This window comes from Onychostruthus taczanowskii, unplaced genomic scaffold (genome assembly GCF_017590055.1).
Source record: "Onychostruthus taczanowskii isolate IOZ18803 unplaced genomic scaffold, ASM1759005v1 scaffold4, whole genome shotgun sequence".
NCBI lineage: Eukaryota > Metazoa > Chordata > Aves > Passeriformes > Passeridae > Onychostruthus > Onychostruthus taczanowskii.
Genome location: NW_024501459.1, coordinates 22,842,983 through 22,857,346, shown reverse-complemented (window position 1 = coordinate 22,857,346; position 14,364 = coordinate 22,842,983). Strand labels below are relative to the sequence as shown.

Below are 14,364 nucleotides of genomic sequence, written 5' to 3'. Positions count from 1 at the left end.
CAGCAGTTAAGCCATAAACTTCAGTTACATAAAGACTAATTGATCACTTATCTTCGCATACATAAATGTCTTCATGTTTTTAATGGCCATTGAGTTTGTGGAATAATAAAAAACTAATTGTGGAGACAAAACATTAACAAAAATAACATACACTAAGAGTTTAAACTAAGAGTTTAAGTTGCATTTAACTTCAAATACATAACCTTGCCAGTTGTAATCTTTTTTTCTATTTGATAGGGTAGTTGGTTTCTCACAGGTATGTAAGAAGCAGAAGAAAATTCACTTCAACGATCAAATAATGAAAACTAATTAATTTTTATAGTAGTATTGTTCTTCCAGGTACTGAATATGGGCTGCCCCAGCATTTGCAGCAGCACTTCAGCATATCAGTTGAAGACAACAAAAAACACATATAGAAGTATTTTATCTTAAGAAAAAACATCAAGAAAATAAATAATAGGACAAAAAAAGCTGCTTTAAGAAATCAGGGGATAAACTGCTTATGTGCCACTACTCCAGTATATTAAAACTAGATACAAATCATCCACCATTTGGCTAAGGAGTTCCAACTAAATCTCTGGAGTTTTGTACTTTCAGGATCTCTATACAGTAAAGCCAGGGAACTCCTATGTTGTCTGTATTCAATGATTTCCACATGACAGTGAGTGAGAAGACAGGGATTATCAGAAAATATCAATTTGGAAAAAAAACCCAGCCTGTTTATATGTACTTAAAATATTATCCATAGAGTAAAGGACACTGATCCAAGAATTTTGATGAATCTGTTCCTGGGAATCACAGCAGTTTTTTTTTTTTTTTTCTCCAAACTTCTCATGCTGCAGTTTCCTGGGAATCACAGCAGTTTTTTTCTGCCTTTTCTCCAAACTTCTCATGCTGCAGAATCTGAGCGTTTGCAGTATATTTACAAACTTAATAACCTCATATCTCCTGGATATTATGTTGAGGGAAGACCATATGGGGTGCAATATATGTGAATGTCAATCAGCTACCCTTGCTTATTCTATGTCCAATTGGATGGTATGGGGAGTGACCTTTTTTTTTTTTTTAAATGGTTTATAGCGAGATCAATGGCTGGATGAAAGTCATTTCAGTTTAATCTAATTGAGTTTTAGATTAGATTTAGATTTAATCCCATATAAATTAGAATACTGCTGGAGTATGACAGGTACATCATTACACTCTCTCTGATAATCCATATCCTCATCCTCAAAACTGAAGCCAGACTCTCCAGTTAACCAGTATTTTAAATGAGAGTTTTTGATAAAACTACTTTATTGCAGACACCATAAATACATAAATATGGGGTTAAAATTGCAGTGCACTTTATTTTTTCTTAAATATGACTGTATTTATTTATAGCAATCAAATAAAATAAAAATTCCTTGCCATTTGTTAGGAAAAAATCCCTGCTTTACCTGTTCCCATAAAGTAGACAAAAATCAGACATTGACTTTTAAATGGACAGAGAAGTATAAAACATCTAATTTTAAAGAGGGACAGGAACACTGATTTTCTCTTTTCTTCAGACTTCCTTCTCTTTTGGCCTAGCTGTTTAAACATGAAAGGCTGCTATCAAATAACCATTTCCAGAGACACTCTGAAACTTTTCAGATTACATGTCAGATTTTAGCGATATTATGCTCATTGTGATACATTATACACATAACAAAATCTAGGAAGAACAATAGCACTTTGGTTCCTAGCACAGCAAACACTCAAAACCAATTTGAAGGCATTTGGTTAGACCTTTTTTAAGTCAGTGTGGGCAGTAACATACTAAAAACTGAGTACCATCTTAGGGTACTCAGGTTATTGAAAGAATGAAATTAAGTAAATTGCCCTAGAATCACCTCTAGTGACAGAAAAGGTTAGCCATTAGAATTATGGTGCAGTTAAGCTGAGAAAAAATCTTCAGTTGTACCTAAGCTCCTCTGTACTATTGAGTTTTCCTCCCACATCTAATGAATAAAAAATTTTTCAAGTTAAGAATTATGCTCAAAAAAATCCAAAGTCAAATTAATGGAGGGCTAAAAAGAAAATGAGGTACTTAAAACTATGGAGATTAGTTGTTCTGTATTTAGAGAAATATGGCATAAAGTGCACTGTAAATTTAAATATCATTAGTCTAGGTCAATTAGAATTTTAGACTACGCTTCATAAAAATTTATTACTCAACTCTATCTATTTTTACTATATAAATTAAAATACCTTTCAGGAGTATAGGCTGTGTCATCATAATATGAATTAGGCACTCTTCTCTCCTGCCTAGTCCTCCTGAATATGGAATAAATAGCACAGATATTTCAGACATTTTAGAAGGTGCTTTTTTCATTATGTATTCCCTTACTGTATTATTAAGTTATGATGAAGATAGAGCTCATTTACCTTCAATTCAGCTATATACTCTGAACATATATTTTCATTCATATATATATATATATATATAAAATTTAAAATTCTGCTTTCAAATTCTATTCAGAAATAATTAACAACTTACTAAGAACACTTGATCAATGCACACATATGTCATAGAAGCAGAAAGCTACATTGACAGAAAACTAGTAGTTGAACAGAGAATGTTCACCAAAAGTAAGATTTGGATGTTAGAAAATGTCTGCTGGGTAAAACAAAAGTCAGGAAAGAAGACAGAAGAAAAATCTAATTTCCTTAAGTGAAACAACCGAAATTCTGCCTGAAAGAAACCTCACATCCTGCACAAAACATGCACAAACCAGCTTTTATGGACCTACAAACACTAAACTTAAAGGCTAAGTGGAAAAAATAAATTGCACAGTGAGGTGTTGCTGATTAAGCTGAGCTCTGAAATAGGTAAGCTGAGAAAGAATTTCATACAGTGAGGTTTTCAGCATAATTTTATTTGGAATTAATTGCTAATATTTTTTAAAATATCAGGACAAGGTTAAGAATAAGAACTTTGAGAACATTACTGTGGTTTTGAGATCGTTGGTGTGTCAGACAATTTTAAATGTGTTACTGTCAAATTATGAATTAGCCCATATGATTCTGCAGGATTCTGAATTGGGGGATACAAATGAAAGTGTAAGTAAAGCTCAGCACGTCCAGCTGCAGCAGGGTGAGCTGATCCCAGCTGGTGCTGCCGTGCTGACTGTAACTTTGAACAGCCAAGGGAACTTGGGACATGGCACTGAGCAGCAGGATGTTCTTGGGAAGACCCCAGGTCCTAAGGGTTTTGAAGTCCCTGAAGATGCACAGGAGTTTTTTGCCTTTCTTAGGCATATGCTGGTGTAAATATCTTGTGAATGCTACTGTTCCTTTTGGGAGGGAAAGAGCTGGACTTCTTCAAAAGGGAGGAGCTATCAGGAAAACAAAATCATGAATGCCATAACCTAAGAATGACCTCAGGAATTAAGGTTTTTGATAACGTAAATGTGTTCTAGGACTAGTGAACTGAGGTCTGTCAGATAAACAGTGACTGACACAAACTTCATCAGAGAAAAGATGAAAGAGAAACAAGTAGTCACTCTGTGGGGAAAAAAGAAAAGGAAAAAAATATTAGAAGAGACCACAAGAGTTAATGGGATGGCTGTGAATGACTACGAGATAAGCAATAAAAGCAGCCATGAATAACAAAGGCAAGTAATTTTGACTAATATGTCTATATGATTCATTTGCCTGCAGGACACAGATGCTGATGGATTCAGAGTGACATGAGATAAAAAACTCTCTGCCTCAGGTGAGAAACTCTTTCCTGAATGCTGGACTGTACAAAGCAATATTTGCTATTTTGATGAATAGTGGAAACTGGAAAGTTGTTTCATATGCATGATAAAGTGGAAGACTGGAAGAGATGTGATTGCTTGACATCAACAAGACATTAATTAAGAAGGTGGAAAAAAGAAGACAGGAATAACACCTTGGCCTACAAAATAATGTATTTTAGAGTAAACACTGAACTGGTGAAACGTGTAAAGATGAAAGAGGAAATATTATTTAAAAAGTAATTGCTCATATATTTACAAAAAATGAGGTATAGAAAATTACTTAGTGTTTTGCAATGTCTAAAGAGAAACTGGAAAACAATTATGCTACAAATTGTTCTTAAATTGCTGTTAGAATACATGAAGGAAAAAAATGATGAAAATCCAGGAGCTACAATTGTGGCTAGGAAGTGTTAAGAGGAGTTCATATGTGGTAGAATGACTCAAGTAACTTGAACACTAATGTTACCCTCAGGCAGCCTGGATTCAAAAGGATTACAGAATCCAGGATCAGTTTCTAGGCCCAAGGAATATCGAGATACTGTTCTAACAGTGAGCTAGAAATATTCCACTTCATGTCAGATTTTCATTTCTGATCCCAGGAAGAATTAGCTTGAATAGCCTTCTGCTCCATAAAGCCCTGGAGAAGATTTTCCAACTGCTTAAATAATAGCTTTTTCATCTTTATGAAGTACTGTAACTTTTGCCCTTTATTTTCATTGACTTTATTTTTGAGAGATTAATTTCAGAAACAAAGATTGAGATTTACAAATCAAGAACCTCAAAGTAAGACAATTTGAGAATAGCTCCAACTTTCACTAATATTCAGTCACTGACATAACCAGTAATCTGAAACAGGTTCAGAGAAACTAGTGCAAATCAGAGTATATATCTAAGGAAAAAAAAATAATTATTGAAATAGCATACAAATGAGCACATGTCATCATGCATTTTAAGAAAACAAACAAAAAGTCCCTCTCCTTATTGAAGTTTCTACATGTGGACATACCTACACAATTCCTTTATACTAGGTTTCGTGCAAAACAGCATCATTTCAAATGCTTGACTGAGTTCTAAATGTTAAAATGTTTAATATACTATAGCTTTGGAGAATTTTTAAAAAGAAATATTACTTTCAAAGGATTTTTCAGATCCATTTTAGTTTCTGCATCCAAAAGTAATTTCACATTCACTTAAAAATGTGGTGACATATGATCTGAATACAGAGCAAGCATTAATGAACTTCTCAGACTCATATCCAGAGGGCAGCCATTAAATAAATATATAAAGAGTTCTTTACGTCTTGCTTTGGAAATTTTTACCTCTCTTGTAAAGCAACACTTCTATCGAATACTGTATCTCATCTGAAGTCACCACTTCCTTTTCATTGGCTTACAGTTTTCAGGTTGATATTCTTCTTTCTATTTACAAACAACTATGTAAACTTTTTCAGTTTGCAACATTTCTGAAAATATCTTAATTACAGTATTTGAGCAGCATAGTTTAAAAGCCACTGTATTTCAAGTGGCAACTTATTTCACAGAAATTATTATGGGCTCAAATTCTATCTCCATATATTTCATGTGTAAATAGGAACTAAGATGTTTTGCAATCACCCACAGGTATTGTGAGTGTGTACAAGTATTCCTAAGTCACAAAATACGCAATATACAAATATATACAACGTAAGCTTACATAGGCATACGCTTTTACTTTTCACTCTATTTTTCAGTTAAGCAAAGTATGTGACTTCAGAAGACACTCTTTCTGTGTACTTTAAAGTAGAAAGGCTTTTCCTTGTTATTTCAAAGAGAATAATAAATACTACAAGCACTGGAAAATTCCAGCAAAAATAAGGGTTATAAAAGACACAGATATATAATATCCATATAATCTATTTAAAACTGGCTTCTCCAGAGCTATTTGGTACCTCTTGGGATTTACCCACAGCCCCAAGTAGTCAGTTTTAAGATGCATACATACTCAGAGTATTATAAAAACATATGCACTGCATGTGTTTATCTCTTAAAAGACAGATCACATTCCCAGTTTGTAAATGACACGTGGCAGTGTCAGTGTGGCAGAGCTAATGGCATACTCCACATCAGTTATACCTCTCAAGATCATAGTAAGCACCCTCAGAATAGGTACGGCACATGGTACGGGAGCGGAGCAATCTGATTGCATCTTCACAAAACAGAGGATACATTGTGTGATCCTGGCTGCCAAAACAGAATGGGTGAACACAATGAAACGCAACAAAAAGATGAAATTAAGACAAACAACATGAAAAGCAAGCAATGTCAGCAACAAAACAAAACACTGGAACAGAACACGACTGCAACTTCGGTGAACTTGGCAAAATTACTAGTAAAAATTTAAGTATATTGGCTCACAGCTACAAGACCTGCAAGACTGAGAAAGGTATCACTCTCCAGTTTTGTCATAACCTTTAACACAGTCACTCATACATGATTTTATGCACACTAAAATCACAGTATTAGCAGGTATCAGTGTTTACTGGTTTAGATTATTTTCTTTATATATTCTCTAAAAGACACTGGAGTGATACAAATAAAGAATTATCTTTGAGGACCATCAATTATAGACTACTGGCAGTGAGAAAATATTCAAGTGAAACACAGGAAGAATTACCCAGCGTTTGTGTGCATGCTATGTTAACAAATCTAATGATGATACTAACTCAACTTCTAAGTTTTCTACCACTATAGACAGACAAATAAAACCAGAAGTGGACATGTAGGTACACAGTACATGCATTACCCACACAGAGTCACACAGAGGAAAACATATACCTGACATCCCTGTAATGGTGATCTGAGGACTGGGTGTACCGGGAACGAGGTAAAGTAACATAATGACTGAGGTGATGGCAGAAAGAAAAATAGATATGAGACAATAAGATGGAGAAGGAATGATACACAACACAAAACAGAAAACATTATAATCATAACATTATGGTTTAAGAACATTGGACTTATTAACAAAATAATAAGATATATGTTTCTAAACATAAAATTATCTAGATGATTCACACATGTATTCTGAGAAGTCAGTGGGAGATTATGGATCAAGAAGATAGCTAAAATTTGGGATTTTCTACAGTATTTAAGTTAGGAAGAAAAAATGCATAAATCTCTGAAAGCAAGTCAAGAAGTCAGATTGCTTATTTCCTTGTTTGAAAGCAGTCATAACTTTAGTATGAATAATATCATTGAAACTAATCTGTCTGAAGGTCTACCACCATTTCCACATAGCTCCAAAGCTTTCCCATTTCTAAGTCCTCCTAATACTGGTCATATTGTGATAAAAGGTGAATTTAGATCAAAGTGTTTCATTATTTAAATAAATAATTAAGAGATATAACATCAGTACCAGAATATGCCAAAAAAACCCCATATGTAATTCATATAATAAAACTAACTTTATATTTTGCTTGTATTATGAAACAATATCAAAATTTATATATTTTAAATATATTTGTTATGCTAGATATTCTCCAATTATCAAAAATAGAAGAAAGTAATTTTACTTTTACTATAAATATATGCACACAGTACAGGGAAAGGGCTTTGGAAAAGAGAGGGGTTTGCCATGAGTGACTACAATTTCCATGAAACTGGGATATTTCAAAGGGAAGGCTAATCACAACTGTCCACATTGGAAGTGTAAACTGACTTCAGAAGAAACATGGAAAACATCATCCTTCATTTTTATTTCTCATATCTTAATTTGCTTATGATTACTGTTTTCCCAGTAATCAAACACATGGTTACCAGTAGGTATATTACCTACACTTATTATATTTGCCTCTCTTGCATGAGGATAAAATGCACCATAACACACATGAAAATATTCCTTATATTAGGGCAATTATATATAGTATGAGATGTCTTCGTGTTCACTTCTTGTCAAATAAATGCAAAAGAGTTTCCACTATAAACAACTTACTTAAATCCCTGATTACACAATTTAAACTTTAGAGTTTGTTACAGAATGAGGAGCTGTAGACAGTTCAACAGGGCCCAGTTTGATATGGTATAGTTAAAATTTAAAGAAGGACTACTAATTATTAAAATAGTCATAGAGTTTACACTGCAAGCTGTGAAAAACTATGAATGTTTTTAAAGTAATGTAAAGACCTAAGTATCAAAAGCAGTCTACCCATAACAGCCTGTCAGTCAGCATGTTGACAAGAAATATTAAAAAAAATTCACCACAATCTTAAAATATTCTTTGGAATATATGCACACCCACAGGAAGAACATTCAAATAAAAATGTAGAAGTCCTCCTCAGGAGCTAAATGTAGGATGATGGCAAACAACTGCATACTAGGTTATTCTCTCCACTACATGGATACATTCCCAGGCTATGTCCACATGAATATGCCTTTAAATTATACAGGTGCAACCCTGGAATTAATGTCTCAAAACTCTTGCTCTACGATTAATAAGCAATGAAGTGTTTCCAGCTGGTAGATGACATTTTAGTTTTAACAATTCACTTTATCTTTCCAGTGAACTGCTGACAAGTTTTCCTGGCAGTCTTTGAAAAATATATGACATCAATAAATATAATATATTAACCATTATTTAAAAGCCAACATCTTAAACAAAACTAGGACTTCAGGCAGAACATGTGTTGCAGAACATGAATGTGCACGGAAATGCACATGCTATTTGCAAGCAGATTACTTACTGCCCGTAAGAAGGAACACCCCAGACTGTTCACTTCACTTATTTGTACATGAATGAGACACCATCAGTTCATGTTCTGCTTAGGATTTCAGTCCTAACGGCTTTTCATATCTCCACCAAACTAGGTTGATTGCCCAACTTCTGGTATCGAGTTTTGTTCTAATACTTCTAGAAACTCAGAACTCCAGTGTCCTTACCAAGTTCTGGGAATTTTTCTTAGGAATTTCTGGCAGGAAGTTCAATCTTTTCCCTTTTTTCTTTTTTTTTATTTCATTCAGTTCAGGATTTCAGAATCAGAGTGTGATCAGAGTGTGATAGCATTTAGATACATCCACTTATACAATTTGATATGCAATAACCTGTAACAAGTTGAAAATAAGCTTCCTCATCACACAGAACTTTGCCTATCTATATATAGGAGTGGGTTAGCTTGAGCTTATACTTGACCTGACCCTCTGGAATTACTGTCTATTCATACTTTTCCTTTTTTCTCAGAGCCCATGTTAACCATGCTACCTAACTTAATAGAATCATAGGATTACTATCAAAGATCATCAAACACAACCTTTGACCAAATATCAATATGCCCACTGGAGTATATTGTGAAGTACCACTTCTACTCATTTTTTGGACACTTCCAGAAATGGTGACTCAACCATTTCCTGGGGAGTGTGTTCTAATGCACTCTCTTTCAGTGAAAGAATATTTCTTAATATCCAACCTGATTCAACATGCAGAGCAAAATGCTTCAATGCCATCTTTCTTCTGAGCATCCAGACAATACCACAAAAATTTATTTTTTATCATTAAATATATTACTATACCTTTTTATATATTTAGGTTCAAATAAATTCCTTTTGCTTTTATAAATATGTTAGCAACCTCAAAAATGCCCATGACTTATTCTCAATGTCCAAAACTGAAACATATACCATATTTGTTTGGCTAATCCCCAGTATAAACCACTTAAAATCATAAACTAAATGTATTTTAATGTAGTAAAAACATTAAGCTTTGCATTGCCTAAGTGCAAAAGAACTCCAGTAATGTTCCAGATCTCCATCTCAACTAAATGTATCATTTGAGTTGTTAATAAAAATCATTAGTCTATATTCACATATACATGGGAATTCTCAGAAGACAATGGAGACGTGGACAAAATTTAGATATGTCAGATTTTAATATGACAAAAGAACTTCAGGATGCTTTTTTTTTTTTTTTTTTTGCAACCTTGATTTAGATTTCTAGCCTCTTATCACACATTCTTTACTGACTACATTATAGTAGTTTGTGGCACTAGTATGTAAAAAGATGGTATGGCAAAATGAACCTAACTTGCATCCTCAAAGACTTATCAAACATTACGTATTCTGTTACAGAGAGAATCGACAGAAAATTTGCAGCAACAATTCATTTTACTTAAAATAATGAAGTTAGCCTAATAAGGCAGCATTATAGGTTTTGCATTATCATCATTCTTATACACACACACACAACCATCTCCCCTTCCACGCCATATCAGGTGAAAAGTGATTTCCACTGTTCTGACAAGAAGATTCCAGGTACACAGGTAAACAGGATAGCTTACCCTTTGTAAAAGTGAACAGAAAATTACTTAAATTTTTTCTGATACTGCTCACCTATTTGTCCATTTCCTTACAAAATTCAGTGAATCATTAGGGTAAGAAAACAGTGATTCAGCAACTGATTAAATTGCCAAATTGGAAGTACTTAGTGTCCGGGATCAGGCTTAGCACACCATTAGAGTCTCAAAAGCACGCTTGAAAACACTCACACACAGAGCAGCCCCCTTGAGCCTCATGGAATACCTTCCTGCTCCTCCTATGCTGCAAGGGGAGTTTAACCTGCTCTCTATTGCTTGGAATATTTTATTTAATAGTAAAGAAGAGGCATTTAGGAGATAATTTATTCCTTTCAATTTTCACTCTCTGTGACCAGCTCCTAAAATTTGATTGACATTCCCGCTTCACTACTACAGTGGGCAGCAGACCCCCAAGTTTTTTGTGGAAAGGCTAAAGTACTGTGTATTATTATACCTTGTGCTTATTGGAATATCCACAAATAATTCTGAATGCAAAACTAGTCTTTGTGTTCCTTTCTGTTAGAGCCTGCATGAATGAAACTCAGTTGACACAAGAAATTTCTCTCATCCTATCACTGTTTATCTATTCCCACATTCACCTTTTTCCAGTGTATCACCTGATTGAAATTAAAGCAATACATTGTATCATTTGCAATAGTATTATCCTCTATTTTAGTAACACTCCTTTAGATTTTTTCAACTGAAATAAAAAATTAAAAGTAGGAAAATTATTAAATTTTTAAAATTTTTAAAAAATAAATATAATTTTTTACTGGTATGAATTTGCCTTTAACCAAATACTCCCCAATTTCTCAAGCTACAATTTTCTAAAAAACTAGCAATGTGATAAAATATAAATAAGTTTAATCAGACTGTAGAGTAAGAAACAGGTGGTTCTTGTGGTCAACCACTTGGAAATTTAGGGGGGAAAGAGCCATTGAAAGTGGCAGAAAAGAGAAAGCTGCCATATGAAATTTAGGGAAAGTACTGTGGGAAGGAATGAAGTAAAAAATTGTGCATGGGACCACATTGACTGTGAGGTTGAACACAGAATTATTCAAGGGAAAAGGAGCCATGAATAATAAAGTGATGAGGTTTCAGAGAAAAGGCAAGCTCTATGAGCAGCTTACTCATTTTAGCAATGGAAAGCAACTACTAAAACTAGCTACATTTTCCAGGGTCCATGTATACCGTTCTAAAAGATTATATTCCCATCTGAATAAAGCAACAGTTAATGTTCTCTGTGGTAGAATGTTTTCCATGCTGCTTCCCAAACACCTGGCAAATCACACCAACAAACTATGTGAACAAAATGTGAAGTCAAGTTCTTAACTCTTAGAAAATGTCAAATGCCATTCAAGAATAAAGCACTGGTTATGTAATTTCCCCTGCTACGTTTCATTGAATACATTAATAGAATAGTTTTATCTAATAATTGGGTTTTTAAAGAAAAAAACAGATTTTCCTTATTTATAAACATCAACAATTTTTCCACCAATAATAGTATGGATGCTTTTTGTTACTCCGATTCTATAGAAATTTCTGCTAATCTCCGGGAATAAACGAAATCCTAGAAATGTTCCATCTGAATGTAACTGACAGTTTGAAGACTTTAGTTGTGAAACAATAGCAATTATCAGCAGAAAATTATCAGCTCACACACATTCAATCAAGATGACTTTAGATAAGAAGATCAGTATCACATTATCACAGTGCTCCCTCATACTGCTTTTTAAATCATTGCTCCAAAGGTGCAACACGGAAGTCTTTTATCAGACAGGGCTTTTTATTGTTTTTTTGTTGGGTTTTTTTTTTTTTTTGTGGTTTTTGTTTTGTTTTGTTTTGGGTTTTTTTTTTTTTTTTTTGGGGGTTTGGGGGTTTTTTTTGGGTTTTTTTTGGTTTTTTTTTTGTTTTGTTTTGGTTTTTTTTTGGTGTGTGTGTGTGTGTGCATGTATTTTGTGCATTTTATTCTGAGGAATATATCCACGACTCTTGGTGGTGGGGTTTTTAAAAAAAAATTTGGCTCAAAGCTTCTTTACCACCTTCCTACTCTGCCATCCCTGTTGGAGATAATCATCCTGCAGCAGACTCACAGAGACACCAGGTGGGTGGTGCAGATAATTGTGCAATTAAACAGTGATTTGAAAGGAGAAAAAGAACTTAAAGACACACTGCAATTATTGAGATTCCAACTGATGCAAACATTTTATGCCATAGCTATCAGCAAATTTTCAGCAATGCTTTTATTTTACTTTACTGGGTATTCAAAGAAGCGAAGCAGTGACATTATATATCACATGTGGGTACGTTACCCACATGATACATACAACTGAAACCTGAAAAAATTAGCCCAAAATTTCCAAATAAAGCATCAGGAACCCTTTATACTTTATAATATCCTTGTATTTTAATCTGCATTTAAATTATTTTACAGTAAAATTTAACTGAATAATAAATGACTACCTAGTTACATATTATTCAGGTATATATTTAATAAAGACTGAAAAAAATCAGTTCTTTTCAGTGTTTTTATATGGAAAAATGTATCAAAAAAATCTTTACCTAGTTTGGCCTAATCTGGCATCTGTTTAATAACAGTATTAGATAAGGAGCCTCCTACCCATAGATAAAGCAACTGCATGGTTTAAGATGACATTTAGAAATGTAAAATTTATGTTGCTCTTGCCCACCATTAATTTTGTGTCAAATAATAGAAGATATTTATATTATGTTTTAGCTAACATTTAACAGGCTCATTGTAGTGAATTATTTTGGTCCTCACTGGTTTGATTATAGCAAATGGAATTGTTTGGCATGTATTTCAACATTTACTTCATGTTAGAAAAATCCAAGCTACATGCTTTCAACAGAATGGAAAAAAAAAAAAAACCAACAACCAAGTGTGTATTCAAATATGTGAATTAAATCTCCTCTCACTAACAGGGGTGTGATAGTCCTGCTAGTCCCAGCATATCCAGATAACATCTTTAAATTGATTTTAAAATATTGGACAATATTTCTCTAAATAACCATGCTTATGACTACTCTATTAGTTTAACAAAACAGGTGGCAACTTTTCTTTCAAATGGAAAGTGTGCAATAGCTTTGATGAACAAATAGTGGAACTACTCTATTAGTTTAACAAAACTGGTGGCAACTTTCTTCTTTCAAATGGAAAGTGTGCAATAGCTTTGATGAACAAATAGTGGATAATTTCCCTTTCTCTTGTTTTCTTTTAAGTGCCTCTCAGAAAAACACTTTAGGAGCTTTCTCATACATTTCTCCTGCAGGACTATTTGAGTGAGGCATTCTTAGAATACTCTGGCTTAACATACCTATGCTAAATTCACCATTAGGAATGTTATTCCTCAGGGAGAACCCATCTTGAATATCAAATATAGTTAAATTAATAGCTGCTAAATAATATCTAAGTTTGTTGAAGTTGTGGGCCTGAGTACAATTTTCTCACACTGTCTTGGTATTTGTTTTTAGCTGTTGATATACCTTTCAGAAAGAAACACACAGATATAGTTTGGTGGTTTTTGTTGTTGTTTGTTTCTTTTTCTTTATGGAACTATGCTAAGATTCTCACATTTTTCCTCTAATTGAACCAATCATATTAATTGTTTGAATATAAAACTCTGAGGTTAAATCAAGCTGTTTCCAAAATTTTCTCAATAGTTTCTATAGTTTGATTAGTTTCTGTTTCTCAAGTGAGGTAAAATCAGTTTTAGAGAATTTATCAAAACGTGTCCAACTGACATTTATGAGGTTATCCCATTACACATAAATGTTCTTATGGAACTTGGGTCCATATTAGGCCATGAGCATTCATATTTCTTTAGATTACAAATCTTGGCTATTTCATAAGAGTGTGAGTACCCACAAAAAACCTCACATTTTGAAAACAATTAACTAGCAGACCTATATTAAATATACAGGTACAAAATCTACATGGTTTCTCAATTTGAGTTCGCAGTATACACAGTGAAATTTCACACTTTTTTTAATACAGCAACAGATACAAATTTAAACTGTTAATTTACCCTCACATTTCACAAAAATAAGTATATTATATGGCCATATTTTACATAATTAAGGGTTTGGTGTTTGAAATGAAAATTATCTCTAAATGTGTCTTGCAGGGTTTTTAAAAATAATTTTATTTTCTATTCGAACTATTCATGCAGTTTTGAAGGAATGTTTTATTGCCATTAGACTTGAGGTCATTAGACTGTTTTCATGTGGTTTCAACTAACTCCTCAGTGCAACATACCTTAG

General features: G+C 33.4%; 1 protein-coding gene across 35 annotated transcripts in view; it reads right to left on the bottom strand.

Annotated features, from left to right (window-relative positions):
- The window catches only part of RIMS2 (regulating synaptic membrane exocytosis 2), a 447,681-nt gene that overhangs the window by 142,706 nt on the left and 290,611 nt on the right, over positions 1 to 14,364 (bottom strand). For 12 of the 35 annotated variants that reach the window (XM_041412626.1, XM_041412623.1, XM_041412616.1 and 9 more), the window contains one exon: positions 6,578 to 6,643. The exons of 22 other annotated variants lie outside the window; for them this stretch is intronic. In XM_041412626.1, the coding sequence (XP_041268560.1) occupies positions 6,578 to 6,643 (66 nt within the window). Of the gene's footprint in view, positions 1 to 2,229; positions 2,296 to 5,875; positions 5,984 to 6,577; positions 6,644 to 14,364 lie in introns of all 35 variants that reach the window. One more of the 35 variants, XM_041412610.1, reaches the window with a different exon arrangement.